The sequence below is a fragment of the Acomys russatus genome, chromosome X (genome assembly GCF_903995435.1).
Source record: "Acomys russatus chromosome X, mAcoRus1.1, whole genome shotgun sequence".
In the NCBI taxonomy this organism is placed as follows: Eukaryota; Metazoa; Chordata; class Mammalia; order Rodentia; family Muridae; genus Acomys; species Acomys russatus.
In genome coordinates, this window is record NC_067169.1 from 77,568,240 (window position 1) to 77,584,714 (window position 16,475).

The 16,475-nt window shown below is 41.1% G+C and overlaps 1 protein-coding gene across 1 annotated transcript; it reads right to left on the reverse strand.

Annotated features, from left to right (window-relative positions):
• Positions 1 to 815: 815 nt before the first annotated feature.
• LOC127185353 (nuclear RNA export factor 2-like) lies at positions 816 to 16,263 on the reverse strand. Its single transcript, XM_051141844.1, has 19 exons — positions 16,213 to 16,263; positions 15,782 to 15,865; positions 15,557 to 15,661; positions 15,358 to 15,438; positions 15,154 to 15,223; positions 14,918 to 15,006; positions 14,690 to 14,797; positions 14,399 to 14,508; positions 12,443 to 12,479; positions 11,985 to 12,044; positions 11,847 to 11,902; positions 11,588 to 11,695; positions 11,428 to 11,486; positions 11,199 to 11,314; positions 11,066 to 11,108; positions 10,438 to 10,510; positions 9,786 to 9,965; positions 1,175 to 1,235; positions 816 to 1,067 (listed from the first exon to the last, which is right to left on the reverse strand). The coding sequence occupies exons 1-19, from the start codon at positions 16,261 to 16,263 to the stop codon at positions 1,032 to 1,034; spliced, it is 1,527 nt and encodes a 508-aa protein (XP_050997801.1). The 3' UTR covers positions 816 to 1,031.
• Between the last annotated feature and the right edge of the window lie 212 nt (positions 16,264 to 16,475).

A 16,475-nucleotide genomic window follows, 5' to 3' on the forward strand; every position in this document is an offset into this window, starting at 1 on the left:
TTACATGTAAGAACAAAGTTGGCACTGATCTTTATGCAATGAAAACTATCCCCTCAGGTCACATTTTCATGCTCCATCAGCACAACTCAGGAAATGCAGGTAAAAACTGCACCGTTAAGTAGTAGGCAATTACACCAAACACAATAAAGTACAAGCATAATTTGTCAGTATACAAGACTGTCACATGTACAGTCCTGTAACTGGAAAGCTCTGTACTACTATTAGTTGAATTTCAAAATGTGTGCCTGTTTGTGTCTACAGTATAAGCATTATAGAAATGGAGGAAATCCATGAGATAGGAAACACACTTTGCAGAGCTCTCATTTTTAACACTTGTCTCGAATTTGGAATTTCTAATTGCTTTTTTTGTGAAAGGTCCTGCAGAACTGTCCAAACCATGAGAGTGTGGACCCTGTTGTTTGGTAGTACCAATCTATGTCTGAAGCACCCCTTCCCCCCAAAGAACATAGCCAAGGAGTACCCTGTATCTTCTCTGGGAGCAATGCTACCATAGACAGGCTGACTCTCCGGATCTTCAGCAGGGGCTAATAGATTTTATAGCCCCCTTGTCTAGCTCCTTCCCAGAATACAAGAAAGCAGAAAACCGGAAGGAGACACGGGGAGGGCTAATCACCGCAAGTAGTACATGTCCTTTGCATGAGGATTATTCACCAAGTTTCCACTAAAGCAACCATTTTGGATCTCCCATGGTGAACATGGGAGAAGTTTGGGAATGAAGCTCCTTTGGAAGCTCCTGGCACCCCTGGCTCTTGGCTGAGGCAGGAGAAAAGCAATTCAGGATGCAACGAGCAAAGTAAAACATTTTTCTTTATTTTGAAAATTAACAGACATATTGAGGGCAAAACAAAGTAATTGCCAGGAGAAAGGGGACTATTTTATCTGGCCTTCATATTAGCTTTGGTTTTTTGGTCATCTGGGCCTTTACTACGAGGTATGGGAAAGGCCTTATAAACAGAAATAATGTGGACGAGGAAGGATACCACCATATCCACACAAGCTCCTTAGGGCACTTATTTGAAGAATTCCTTTGGGATTTTTCCCTCATTCTGCAGGGAAAGAGAATTAAGATATCAGAAGAGCAATGAATTTGAGCCCCATCTTGCTGAAGGCATAGTGACATCCATCTTTTACCCACTTGATTCTCAGACCTCACCTTGAGGATGGTGAAGACTTCACCAGCTTTGGTGTAGTTCCACTCATTATCGTCAAGGCACCTGGGGTGACAAAAATAACATAATCAGTTCAATAGATGCAGAAAAGACCTTTGACAAAAAATCCAACACTGCTTCTTGGTAATTGCCCTAAACAGAGTAGAAATCAAGGGAACATATATCAGCATAGTAAATAGTTTAAACAATAAATAACCTTATAGCTAACATCATACTAAACAGTGAAAAACTCCAGGCATCATCTTCAGGAAGATGAGTGGGATAAGATAAGGGTGTCCACTCCTCCCACCTCTTTTCAACACAGTGCTTGAAGTCTTACCCAGAGCAGTAAAAAAAAAAAAAAAAAAAAAAAAAAAAAAGGTAAAGGGATACAATTAGGAAATGGAAAGGGAAAAGTGTCTCCTTATTTGTAGATGATATGATTCTATACCTAAGGGTACACCTTAATGACTCATCTACAAACATTCTTAAAACCAATAAGTACATTCAGCGAAGAGGCAAGATACCAAACCAGCATTCAAAAATCTTAGCCTTCCAACATACCAACAACAAGCATACTGAGAGAGAAATTATGAAAATACTTCCATTAACAACAGACTCAAAAATAAGTTGGAATGTACCTAACCAAGGAAGTGAAATGCCTGTACAATGAAAAGTTAAGAACATTACAGAAAAAAGTCAGTGGAAGAAACTGGAAGTTAGAAAGACTTCCTATAGTTATGAGCTAGAAAAAATAGTATTGCAAAATATATATTCTACAAAACAATCTACCAATTTGCAGTAAAACTCACAACTCTATTCTTTACCAAAATAGGTAAAGCAATCCAAAAATTTTATATGAAAAAACAAAAGCCCCTGCACAGACAAAGCAATTCTGAACAATAATAAAACTCCTGGAGCTATTGCCACAGTAATAAAAACATGAGGGCATGAAGATATAAAGCCATGCAGCTACAGCTACCTGATTTTTGCCAAAGGTAAAAAATACAGATAAAGGTTTCTCCAACAAATGGTTAACATCCTGAAAAAACTGGATATCCACTTGTAGGAGAACGAAATCAAATTCCTCTTCTCTCAGTCTGCACAAAAACCAACTCCAAATGGATGAAGGACTTCAACATACATCCTGAAATCCCGAAATGCTTAGATGAAAAAGTAGGAGTAACACTACAGGATATAGGTATGGGTAAGGACTTTCTGAATGGGACTCCAGTAGCTCAACCAACAATAAAAAAAAATGGAATGTTATAAAATTAAAAGTTTCTGTGGAGAAAGAAGCCTGTCAACCGAAGGAAGGGCGAAAATATGTCTCAGCTGTATCAAAAGCACACAAAGAACAATAACAACAGCAACAACAAAACCCTCTGAACATCAAAAAAACAACCCAATCCCAATGAAAATATGCCATGGGTGGAACAGAAAGTTCTCAAAATAAGCAATTTCTTTTTTGGAGGGAATCTCATTAAGACACAGAATGTTAAAGGGGATATTTTAAGAGGAGAAGGTGACCTTGTGGACTATCCTGCCCCGCCCCCCCCAAGTCCATGTTAGCATGGTGCCTGTTGTTGTCCTTGTTCAGCTCATGCTTAGGCAGTCATGTGGTGAGATATTATGAGTGTAGCTCTGCCGTTCCTACGAGACACAATTTCACACTGAAAACCCCCATGTTGTCAGTTCTTCAAGTCTTTCTGCCCCCATTTCTGCAATGATCCTTGAGCCTTCTGTGTAGGCAACAAAGAATTGGTGAGAAAGGGAGAAATAGTCTTTTTCAGGGATGAGCACACCAATTTTGTTACACAATACCATATGGTCAGACCTGGGAAAATAAACATTCAAGTAACATTATACAGAATGAATAGATCATATTTATGTATTTAGGAATACATACACACACACACGTGCGCACAAACACACATGTATCAACAACAATTAATGAAAAAGAAGCTCATGAATTTGAAAGAGAGCAAGGAGGGGTATGTGAGAGGGTTTGGAGGGATGAAAAGGATGGAGGAAGTGATGTAATTATATTATAATCTCAAAAAGTAAATTTAATGTCTTAAAATGTAAAACATTTGTTAAACAACTCAATAGCTTCAGAAAGTCACAGAAACCCACTAGATTCACCAGGTCTCTTCCTTCCCAAGCCTATATAAGCAGTAAGCATAGCTCAGGGACACTCTGAGACAAACTGAGCTGCCTAGAAGTCACTGAGACTAGCCGAGTAGCCTGAAGAAGTAGGAAGGAGCCCAGCTGCCTAGAAGATGCTCCCTGACTTACAAAAGATACTCTTCACTCTCTCCTGCTGCTTACAGATTGGGCAGCGCACTCTAGGTTTCCAGCTTTTGTGGACTGTCACCTACGCTCCCATGGGTTTTGGCAATGCAGCTGTCTTAGAGTCACTTATTCTGTGAGTAAATATTCAACCTATTCCTACTTAAGTAATGCTAATAAACCTTTTGCCAAGTTGGGCTTTTCTGGTACCATGGTCTGTCACCAATTCCCTACTGGAGTGTGTGCCATTTGTTTACAGCTCTCCAGAAATAGTCTCACAAAACAGACAGCTCCTCCCAGAAGTCATAGAATTTTAGCTAAAAACCCTGGTGCCAGGTGCATGATATCACCTACTAATTGTCGGCTAGAAAAGTCTTCGAGGTACCCAAAAGAATACAGGCTACTTAAGAACATTCTGCAATACTCACAGCCATTATCACACAGGCTTCCTCCTGCAGTTGAAGGAACTAAATCCAGAGACCTGCAGCTAAACAATGTGCAGAATGAGATCTCAGGCCACTGAATCCTAAATGGGATGTCTCCATCAAATCCCTCCCCTCAGGGCTCAGGGAACCCTGTGGAAGAGGAAGTGGAAAGACTGCAAGAGCCAGAGAAGATGGAGGACACCCAGGAAACAAAGCCTCCTAAACACAGCAGGACTGATGCTTATAGGAACTCAAAGATATTGGCAGCAACGCCCAGTACCTGCATAGGTCTTGGCCTGATAGTTGCCCACCATAAACAGATGGCAGGGACATATTACTGAAGACATCATACATTTTGCTTACAAGACACAGAGAAATGAAGACAGAACTCACATGAAATCTCCCTCCCTGCTGGCTAGCAGTCACACTGCAGGGAGGTGCAATGCAGATTGCTGGAGAAGAAAACTAAGCAGTTCTGGGTAAAACAGACTTCATTTCTCCACAACCTCATTCTTCCACTTCATTGACTAAAGCCAACTTCCCGACTACTACTGAACTGAAGTGAGTCTTTTTCTCCCCTTGTGTTTATGATATTCACTTTACATATTTAAGGTACTTCATTTCTGGATGTATATATTTATGTCTGTACTCCTTATGTAATGACTCCCCTTATACTTTTATTTTTGCTTTCGATTTAAAGTTCATTTTCTCACATATTAGGTGTTCAATCTCACTTTTTGATTTCCATAAATATCATATTCTAATTCCTTCACTTAGTGCTTATGTATGTACTTAGATTTCAAGTGTATTTCTCACAAGCATAATAATAGGGTATTTTTAAAATCAATTCAATTATTGTATGACTTTTTATTGGAGGACTAGACCCATTTATATTTATGGTAATTATTGATAGGTAATATCTTGCTTCATTTATAAATTTTTGTTAATAGATTTATTGTAGCTGCATTCTTTAGCCTTCTCTTAGTCTTCCTTGATAGTTAAATGAATTACTAATAGTGAAGTTTTCATTCCATTGGCTTAAGTTTGGGTTGATCTGTTATATATGTTTGCTTTTTTTGGATATCATAAGGATTACAAATATATTTAATCACAACAGGATATTCTGAAATATATTAGCATGCTCATGAAGATAAGAATAAAAATAAAGGATCAAGAGAATAGGAAATACATTTCATGTTGATATTCACTAGTTACCATGTGTTCTGTGGTGGTTTGAATGAGAATGGCCCGCATAGACTCTTATATTTAAATGTTTAGTCACTAGGGAACTCTTTGAAAGGATTAAAAGGATTAGGTGGTGTGGACTTGTTGGAGTAGGTGTGGCTTTGTTGGAGGAAGTGTGTCACTGGGAGATAGGTTTTGAAGTTTCAAAAGCACACAGCAGGCCCAGGCCCAGCCCTCCCACTCTCTATGCCTGCAGATCAGGATGTAGCTCTCAGCTACTTCTTCAGTGACTGCTTGTATGGTACCATACTTCCTGCCATGAGAATAATGAAACTGTAAGCAATCCCTTAATTAAATGCTTTATTTTATAAGAGATGCTTTTGTCGTGGTGTCTCTTCATAGCAATCAAGGTGTAACTAAGACATATCCTCACACTTTGAGTTCTTGATATCATATTTTACAGTTTTTTATGTTGTTTATTGTAAGCCATTAATACCACTTTGGTTTTTTGTTTTGTTTTGTTTTTTGGGTTTTTTTTTTTTTGCATCTCTCTTTTTTTAAATTTTATTAATTTATTACATCTCAATGGTTATTCCATCCCTTGTATCCTCCCATTCCTTCCTCCCTCCCATTTTCCCCTTATTTCCCTCCCCTATGACTGTGACTGAGGGGGACTTCCTCCCCCTTTATATGCTCATAGGGCATCAAGTCTCATCTTGGTAACCTGCTGTCCTTCCTCTGAGTGCCACCAGGTCTCCCCCTCCAGGGGGCATGGTCAAATGTGAGGCACCAGAGTACGTGTAAAAGTCAGACCCCACTCTCCACTCAACTGTGGAGAATGACCTGTCCATTGGCTAGGTCTAGGTAGGGGTTTAAAGTTTACTGCCTGTATTGTCCTTGGCTGGTGCCTTAGTTTGAGCAGGACCCCTGGGCCCAAATCTGCCTATCATAATGTTCTTCTTGTAGGTTTCTAGGACCCTCTGGATCCTTCTACTTTGCCATTTTGTTTTAATTTTTAGTTTTCAAATAAAGGCATGTTTATGGCTACACTTTTAGAGATTATTGTCTCTCATGTTCCCCAAAGCTAACAATTTCCAGTAACTCCATGGCTAGTGGTAGGAGCATGCATCCAACGCCACCCTCCATGCTGTTGGAAATTGTTAGCTTCTGGTAAGTCAGTCACTCTTGAATGGAAGACTACATATCCAAGAATATTTGGGCAGCCCAAATTGGTCTTGAAGGATTTTGTTTTTCAAAAAAAGACATGAAGTTGGTTGAGAAGAGGGTTGGATCTGGTAAGAGTTTAGGGGGTGGCGAATATGGTTGAAACATGTATGAGGCTGTCAGAAACTAATTAATACAAGATTGACTATAAAGAAGAAAAGCAAACTAAAGAAATTAATATTAAATTAATAGTAAAAATGTTAATGCATCAGAAGAAAACATAGGAAACTGCAAAACTTTGGGCTTGCATGTGTTTTTTGTATGCTCTTGGAATCTTTTTTTTTTTTTTTTCTTGTAAATATTGTGCGCTAACAAACGTCTCTGGGAAAAGCATTCCTCTCAGCTTTTGTTTGGCTGAGAAAGTTTTATGAAACTCCAACATTTGATTTGCATGGTTTTGTTGGGTATACACTCATAACTGGCAGGTTTTTGTCCCAGCATCATGACAAAGTTTGTGCCTGGTCTGTAAGATTTCTACTGAGAATCTGACTGTCAAATAAATTAGGGTACCCTTAGTAGTTGCTGACTTACTGTTGTGGTCTTGAGGATCTGTCATTTAACGGCAACAGACTCATTGTAAGTTATCTCAGGACAGAACTGTTTATTTATATTTAGTATGTAATGATTAATCATACTTGCCAACTTAACACTCCCGGGGAAAAGAAACCCGAATTGGCAAACTGTCTCTATCAAATCAGCCTATAGGTCTGTCTATGTGCCATTTTCTTCATTCTAATTGATATAGCAAGGGTTAGCCCATGAGGTGGTAGGGGGGAAGTTCCATTCCTGGACAGGCGGACGTGGGTTGTACAAGAAAACCAGCTAAGCATGACACAGAGAGCAAGCCAGTAAGCAGAATTTCTCTATGGCCTTGGATTCAGTTCCTGCCTTCATGTTCCTACTTTGGCTTTCCAGGATGACTGACTATGGTGTGTATGCCAAACACATCTTTTCCTCCCCAAATTGCTTTTGGTAATGGTGTTTATCACAACAGCAGGAAAACAAATTAGAGTTAATGATCCTTAATCTTCTTGTCTCTGTATATTCATATCTTCCTTTAGGTTTAGTACTTTTTCCATTATTATTTATAAGCTTTCTACTCCATTGTCAGAGGAGAAGATGCCTTCCTAAACACCAATAACTCACATATTTGCTCTTTAATACCATCTAAAAGTTCCCATAACTTTGGACATTTTTCACTTTTTCTTTCTCCAGCTCTACTTTTCAAGTTTACTAATTGTTCTGTATGCTTTACCCTCAAACTTACACCATCTAGCACATTTTAAATTTTGCTGAAGGCATTTAGCAAAGAGATGCAAAAAAATGACCCAAAAGCAAACATTTGTTGAGTTATTCTTAAGTTATTCTAAAGTGACTTTATTATCACTGAGCTTCCTTAAAGCAAGTGTTAAAATTTTTTTCTATCTGGAAGTTATCCTATAGTGATTACTGCACAACAGAGGAGCAGTGGTGGTAGCTGTCTCTTTTACTCCAGAATTAATGCCGTTCCCTTTGTCTGATCATGAGGTATTCACATGGTGTTAAGGCGTAAGGGGGCTCTAGTCAGCACTGAGTTTTACTGAGGAAGGCCTATACTGGTTTTCAAATCTCAGTTCTGGGCTCTCCTTTGCCCAAGTGAGAGGCAGTTCTATAGATGGCATATATGACATAGTATGGTGTCTTGAAAGAAAATGGATTCCATAAGCTCATACATTTTAATGCTTTGTCTCCCAAGGAGTGAAACTAAAAAACATCAAGAAGTGCAGCCTTTCTGGAGGAGGTGTGTCACTGGGAGTGAGCTTCAAAGTTTCTTTCTGTAACCTGCAAGTCAGGTGTTGACACTCTCGGCTACTGTTCCAAAGCCATGCCTGTCTGCTTGCTGCCACGATCATGGACTAACCTTCTGAAACTGTAAGCAAGACCCCAAGTAAATGCTTTCTTTGATAAAAGTTACCCTTGTCATGATGCCTCTTTATAGCAATAGAACAAATAATGAAGATGCATAGGCTCTTTATTTTCTGTCTTACATGAGCCTTCTTTTCATCATGGCAAATATGATGCTTTCCCACTGATATCCCGAGCTTTTATCCTGATAAGTTTGTGCAGCAATACTGTTCAGCATGTATGTGTGAGTAGATCTTGCTGGGAAGACTTTATTCATCTTTTATACTCCCCTGCTCCCCCTTAGAGTTTTTAAGTACTTATTCCTCTCTATGCTTCTATAAATGCATCTTAATTTAATTTTTTGTATACTTAATATTAATACACAGAAATGCAAATAATTATTTATAGATTGATCTTATATCCTAAAAACTTGTTCAGTTTGTTTTTCAGTTCTAGTAGTTTCTTAGTGGATTCCTTATGATTTTCCATATACAACATATGCTATATGAATATAATAGTGCTTAAAATACTTTTAAAAATCTCAGTATAGATTAGGACATATTTTCCTGAACCCACCTTGGGGAGGGGTTGTAAAATATCTTTTTTTTATTAGTTCAATGTTTAATACTTTTTAAAAATCTTTTTGTTTTTTGTTTTTTTTTAATTGAGAAATAAAATCATTCATAATACATCTCATTTGCTATGCCATCCCATGCATCCTCCCATTCCTCTCTCCCTCCCACTTTCATCCCATTCCCCTTCCCTATGACTGTGACTGAGGAGGACCTCCTCCCCGTGAATATGATGCTAGGGTATCAAGTCTCTTCTTGGTAGTCTGCTGTCCTTTCTCCTAGTGTCATCGGGCCTCCCCATCCAGGGGACGTGATCAAATATGGGGCACCAGAGTTCGTGTGAAAGTCAGTCCCCACTCTCCACTTAACTGTGGAGAATGTTCTGTCCTTGGCGAGATCTGAGTAGGGGTTTGATTATGAGTGCACGTATTGTCCTTGGCTGGTGCCTTAGTTTGAGCAGGACCCCTGGGCCCAAATCTGCCTATCATAATGTTCTTCTTGTAGGTTTCTAGGATCCTCTGGATCCATCTATTTCCCAATTCTCCCATACTTCTCTCACCGAGAGTCCCAATTGGATGTCCTCCCCTCTGTCCCACTTTCCTGGTAAGTGAAGACGTTCATGGGACATGCTCCTTGGCCTAGTGTGTAGATATAAGTGAGTAAATACCATTTGAGTCTCTCTGCTTCTGGGTTAGCTCACTCATTATGATCATTTCTAGTTCAATCCATTTGTCCACAAGTAAAATATCTTAATTCTTTTTCTTTCTTTTTTCTTTTCTTTTTTTTTTCTTTTCCTTTCTTTTTTAAAGACAGGGTTTCTCTGTGTTAACTTGGCTGTCCTGGACTCGCTTTGTAGACCAGGCTGACCTCGAACTCACAGCGATCCGTCTGCCTCTGCCTCCCTGAGTGCTGAGATTACAGGTTTGTGTCACTGCCCCCAGCTTTTATCCTAATTCTTTTAAAAATTGCCTGCAAAATACCATTATTCACTTGATTTCCCATCACACCCATTTCTGTGCACACCCCATACTCACTTCTGAGACCATTCAAGTTTCATTCCAGACTGCACAGAAAAAGATTTCACCATCTCTTGCTGCTCTTCGGAGAGAGGAGTCTGTACAGAAGAGTTAGGTGTGGACTGTGAATTGAAGGCTTTCTTTATTTCACTGGGGGTGGCATTCCTCACAATCAGCTCATCATTTATGATGCATATTCTGGAGGACAAATGGACATTCAGACAAGTAAAGAAACAGACAAGCCTACATTACCAATGGCAATCTTACAATAACTGCCAATCACTAACCAGACTGTTTCCACATCCCATCGATACCTCACTCCCCACAACCTTCTTTGGCTCGCTCTACACATCCCATATAAAGTTCAGCTTTTTAAAGACCAACTTGACTAGATTTTAAATTTTTACCCCAATGTATTTACCCTGCACAACAAAGGAAGACCCTGAATCAGATAACCTCTGTATCTTGGCCAAAGACACAGCATGTAAATATCCTATCAGGAAAGTGTTCTGATCCCAAAGTTGCACACTTTCAACAAGCAAGCTTAACCATTAGATTTCCCTGTTGGCCTTTCACAGTATTGAGAATATCCTGAGAACTGCATTGTCATATTGTCACACTGCTGGATTTAGGCAGGGGCAGAAATTTCCAGAAGAAACATAACACTGACCTTGAATTCATTCCCGGGATAGCAATGAAGATCCTCGTGAAGGCACGAATACAGCCTTGGCATTTTCCTTCCACTTCAAGGACAAGAAACAATAATGTTTTCTTAGAATAGGACCTTATTTACACACTCACACAGCATTCTCAAGCCAGGTTCTTATGCTGAAGAGGCCAGAACCAGTCAGTTATTAGCATAGAGTCAGGAGGGTATGGCACTAATGGGGAGGGCAACAACAGTAATAATCCAGTCCCATTTGATGTGTCCTCTACCACATTTTAGACCCTGTGAAAACACCAGTGTTTGACCTTTTTCACATCTGTCACAGAAATGAGTTTAATTAGCCATGTCTTACAAATAGAGAACTGGAGATCCTGTAAAAATGGCCCAAAACTACAGAGAATGAAATTGGAAGGAGACTCAACAAACCCCATGGCCTGTATATCCCTTACCTATGAGCTATGGGACAGAAAGGCATGGGCCCAAGTCAGATTAGGATGGTTTGTGGGCAGTAGAACATGGAGGAGGACAAGAAGGAAAGGTATAGAATAAGAAGCTGGAAGGCTTCTCAAAGGTGCCCACCTAGTGGAGGAAGCAAAGAGGGATCCAGAGAGGGAATCCTACAGACACTCACCTTCCTTGAACAGTCCATTGACAGAAAAACAGAGCATCATATCCTGAAAGGGAAGACAGCATGGGATATGACCTCAGGATCCCACATACCTCCAGCTTTCTGGATATGACCTACAGAAGAGCCAGGTACTCACGGTGTGGAAACACATGTCCACCCAGAAAGAGCAGAAATCATGCTGAGTTTTGGGTAACAAACTAAGAGAATCTACAATGTCACGTTTTGTGTGCTTCAGCAATCGCAGTCGCATGTCTATAAAGGAGTGAAGAAGCAAAGATCACAAGCATGATACAACCTGACCATTGACCCCCACAAAATGTCCCCTTCAATCCCAGTCCCTTCTCAGCCTTCTCCATCACATTTACAGGAGTCTTTCATCTTCTTTATATCTCTGTTGTATTTGAAATACTCTTCCAAGTTGCTCCTAGGAAAAAAGAGGGACAGAGCACCATGTTCTACCCAATACAGGCACTTCCTAAGGAAAGGCACAGTGCTCTAGAACAGAGCTTGAACTATGATACTAACATGTTTGGGTCATTGAAGTTGAAAGGAATGACCAAAGAGAAGCAAGCCTCATCATGGTAAGCATCAAGGAGACGGAGTCGGTCTCCACTGTCATAAAACAAGTAGTATCTAGTAGGAATAAGCAGAAAATAGGGGGGAGAGGTTATCTCCGTGCTTTCAATCCTAAGTGAGACGTGAAATCGCCTATGGGCAAAGGTGATGAGGTAGTCCAACATGGCTCAGCTTCCCCCACATTTCCTGTGGTCCAAGGGGTACTTACTCCTTTAAAAACTGCACTATTAGATTTTTTATGAATTCAGATTCTTTAGTGGTTTCCTGAAACAGAAAGTCATTTCAGACAATGCATCTAACAAAGTGTCTTTGGCAACACCACAAATCTTTCTTGGTCCTTTCTCACCTTGCTTGCTTGAGGCACTTCTACATCCATTCTTTTTGGTACTACTAGTTCATTACCATCCTGACGAAAGTAAGAGGAGTTTATCAGTACATGGGTAAATGACTTTGGGTATCCAAGGAGATCCTGAGACCCAAAGGAAAAATAAAGGGTCAGAGGCAGGAATTTAATTGCCCCTGGGAATTCTAGGGGTGATATATTAAGCCTCTGTTTGATGGAAGTTGTGGAAATCTCTACTGAATGGGACATTCGTGTGTGTGTGTGTGTGTGTGTGTGTGTGTTTTATGGATATTTTTCTAAGGAGAATATTGATATGTTAATATGTTTTCCAGAATCTCCATCATCTAAAATGCATGATGTTCTGATGCAAACATGTAATCTACATGAAAAGCAAACAGTTGTAGGGCAGGTGTGGAGGTCATTGATGAGAAATGAATAAAGTGTTAAAGGTCAAAACTTACCAGGCGCAACAACTTGGGAAATAGGTCTCGTACGGCACTGTCCAAAAACCAAAAGCCAAAGATGTGATTGTCAGTTCAGGTTTGGCTAGATTTTCCTCTGTTTCCGGCTCCTGTTTGTTTTCCCTCTTCTTCCCCCCTGAATAGCCCTCACCCACACCACACTGGCTTCTTCTTCAGGGCCAGAAAGAGCCACTGGAGACTCAGGGTCCGCGGCTTCTTTCCTGTCCTTGCCTGTGTTCTTTTCTTCAGAGTACCCACAGAAGGATCTACAGGGACCAAGGCATCGGGTAGGAACCCAGGGCTCGGTCACCTTGTTAGGTATTCAGTGTTTTATCAGCTGCTGAAACCGGGAGTGAGGGAGTCCAGCTGATGATGCAAGAAACAGGAAGGTGGGGAGGTAGCAATAGAAATGGAGTTAAAGTAAAGTGAGGAAGATATGGGGAAGACAAAAGAAGGTAGAGGCAAATAGAAGAGAAAGCCACACAAAGGGACTGGGGGATGCTCTGTCTGGCCTGATGCTAGAAGTCAAGAGTTATGGGTAATAGAGGAGAAGAGGACTCCTTTGCAGCAATCATCGCTTCCACTGGCCTCAAGCTGGTCCCAGGACCCAAAGCAAGAATGAAAGCAAGGACTTTACAGTGCTGGGTCCCACTGACTATAGACTCGTGTTTTTCCTATGCTGGACTAAGTCTGGAACAGTGAGGCTCCTTAGGGACAGAAGTCATTCCTTAGCAGAAGATATGGAAAATGTGTCCTCAGCTTAGCACAGGACGAAGAGCTTGGGCCATTTCTTCTGGTTACTTCATTCTCTCCTGAAGATCCCTGTGCACCTGTGCCTGCCTAAATGGGAGTCTTATCCAAGTAATCAAGTTGCTTGTCTTAGGCTATATAGGTCCCCTCTTATACGATAGGTAGGATGATGAGAGTGATAGGGAGCTAGGTAGGTAGGTTACTTGGTAGATAAAGGAAGGAAGGAAGGAGAGAGGGAGGCCTCCAGGAGGCCTGTTTTTCCATTCCTTCAACCTCTTCTGCTCTCTGCTCCCTGATGGTAGCCCACATCAGGATCCTTGGTCCAGGGAGTTCATGTTTCCCTTCAAGGAGGGTAGAGCTCCCAACAATAGGCCAGCAGAAGTAATATCTATGTCAGTATCACCCTGGGTCTCACCCCTCAGCTTTTAGAGCAGGCCAGCCTTCAGGGCAGCCTCGGACAAATAAGGTGCTAGTTCAGGAACAAGAACAGAAGGCTCCTTTCAGGACAGGAGAGAAGGGTGGTGCCATTAGCATGAGGCATGAGGAATCCAAATGTTCTGACAAGTGAAAAACAGCCCAGCAGAGATGAAAAGGAGAGGGACAGGTAAGGAGGAAAGGATTTGAGAGTATACTGAGTATACAGAAGAGGCAGAGCCTGTTTGCCTCTCAGAGGATCAGAGATACCTAACTCTTGCAAAACTACATATCAGGAGTAGCTCAAGCTACTTGGGGTAACAGTGCCGGTCATGGTTAGTTTGGGTCTCTCATGGTTTGGTGTGGACTTGGCATAGAGTAGAATAACCTGAGCAGGGAGTCCCAGTGAAGAACTATCTAGACTAGGTTGGCCTGTGGCATGCCATAGTTTCTTCATCGGGCGGAGATCGGAAGACCCACCAGGAACATAAGCAGCACTGTTTCATTGGCTGGGCTTTGGACTGAATGAAAAGAAATTGAGCCTAGCACCAGTATGCATTCATTAACTCACTGCTCTCTGCTCTTGACTGTGGAGGTGATGTGCCCAGTTGCTTCAAGTTCATACCACTTCTTAACTCATAACTTCGAAGCAATGATGAACTGTAATTGTGAGCCAAATAAGCTGTTCCTCCCTTAAGTTGCTTTTGGCAGTTTATTTTTATCACAGCAATGAGAAGCAAAGCTAAGACACTGGCAGTGAAGGGGGCAAAAGACTTAGCAGGCATTATGTACCTTATATAGTCAGATTGATCTGCATATTTGTTGCAGAAGGGGTTCCCTTCAAGCCATAGTTCTTCCAACTTCAGCTCTTTCACCTTCTCCAATTCCAGAACTGACTTGAGCTGAAAAACATGGGAAGGGATTGGTAAATCTGTCCCAAGAAAATAGGAACCATGGGACCCAGTAACTGCAGCCCCCACTCCCCACCCCCTTGTGTCTCTGCCTGCCTCTTACCAAAACCTTGGTGTGCACAACCACCTGTGCTCAACCCCATCCACATCTGCTCCCCCTTTCCCTTCTCACTTTATTTCTGGAGAGGTTCAGAATCTTTACTTGAGGGGCCTTCTCTATCACGTCAGACAAACCATCCAGCTGGTACAATTTGTTGTTGCACAAGTTCAAGGACAACAGCTTTCCGGGAAGAAGAGTTAGAGATATGGTTACTATACTGGTGCCTTGGTGACAACTTTTCCTTCATGCCCTCCCTTATAACCCCCTACTTAAATAAATGCACAGAATCTATAGCCTCACTTCAGGTATATTGCTTTGAATGATTTGTAGTGTGGCAACCATGCAGCTTCTTCGATTCAGCATCATGTCAATATCGTTGTCCATTAATTCTTCAGAAAGTAGAACAAAAGGCATTAGAAGGCAGTCAGGGGTTCATTTGGACAAGCTCTGGTAAAAACACATACCCTCCCCAAGTTGCCATAGATTCCTGTTAGGGATATCCATCCATGGCCAAGAATTACTTTATTCAGCCATACCTTGGTCAAAGCGAAGTTTCTCGAGGTCCAGTGCTTTGTGGGAAGCATCATATCGTTTCATCACAGTCACCTACCGAGACAGAGGTAGGAAGAGTGGCTCTAAGGCTCTGTCTGGGCTTCATAGTGTCAGGAATGTCAGGGAGTAAGAGGAAAAAGAAGCGGCTCTGGGAAGTAGACATACAATATGCCCTAAGTCTGCATTACCTTTAGCAGTTCCATTTGTTTTGATGTTAATTTATTTTTCACAGAATAAGGTACAACAGAAGGAGTGACAAAGATAGATATCTGTGAGAAGGAGAGAAAAGTAAGTACTATGACCTCAAAATACAAAGATGATGCTCAGCTCCTGGCCAATCACCACCCATTTCCAGGACTAGGTACAGAGAATGCTGTCAGTACACACCTTTCTGTTTGTGTTATCACAAATCCTGTAGCTGACATCCTTCAATGCAGAGGCAGTTCTAGCATCCTGGACAAAGAACCGGGCTTGGTGTTTGTCATAGTGGAACTATGGGCAGTCAAAGAGAAAAACAAACAAACAAACATGTCAGAAGCCATCAGCTAGCTCCTGCTGAGCCTGGCCTCCCTCCTCCATTCCTATGTGCCTAGTTGGCTTCACCAGTCTTACATCCACAGGGCTGAATGGCACACTGCAGAGGTTCTGGATTGACTTCATTAACCATGTCTTGTCATACTTTCTTCCATTCGGAATCTACATTTATGAATAAAGAATAGGAGAGAAAAGAGACAACACGGAATCAGGATGGAGAACAGATTTAACTCCCAAAGTGCTCTTTCTCAAACATTTACCTAATACTCTACCTAGCTTTAAAGAACTTCTAAAGGGACCACTGACATGGTTGTTTTCGTGCTGAACACAGATCTCCTAGAGGTTGGACAACCCTTTCACAGGAGTGGCATATCAGCTATCCTGCCGCAGATTCATCCTCTCTCCATGCAATAGCATCTCCAGGTAATTGATTTGTTGTGATCAATAAATAGTCCTTCTTTAAGGAACAAGAATATGCTCTCTAATGCAAACCTTATTAGGATACTCACTGTGACTTTGAACCAGTTCCCCAGGGTTTCATTGTGAACATCAGAAGTCATTTCCCTTTTATTATATTTTCTATCTTCCCACGCAGAAAGAAAATATTGGTCACCATCACTGTATTTTCCTCTCCTGTCTTTTATTCCCGTGGCATAAGGAGTACTAGGAAACAGAGGGAAGCAAAGTTTCTATAAATGCTCATAAATTATTTTATGAATTGTCCCCTTACTAACACTATGGCTACAATTGGGGTGGCTTATCCAGTACTTAA

Bases quoted from the DNA above. Each gene is read 5' to 3' on its own strand.
- LOC127185353 (XM_051141844.1), bottom strand. From the start codon at position 16,263: ATGACTTCTGATGTTCACAATGAAACCCTGGGGAACTGGTTCAAAGTC. The intron at 9,966-10,437 runs GTCAGTGTTATG...TTTGTCCTCCAG, and splicing joins ATCCCGGGAATGAATTCAAG to AATATGCATCATAAATGATG. The intron at 1,068-1,174 runs GTGAGGTCTGAG...CTTTCCCTGCAG, and splicing joins AAGTCTTCACCATCCTCAAG to AATGAGGGAAAAATCCCAAA.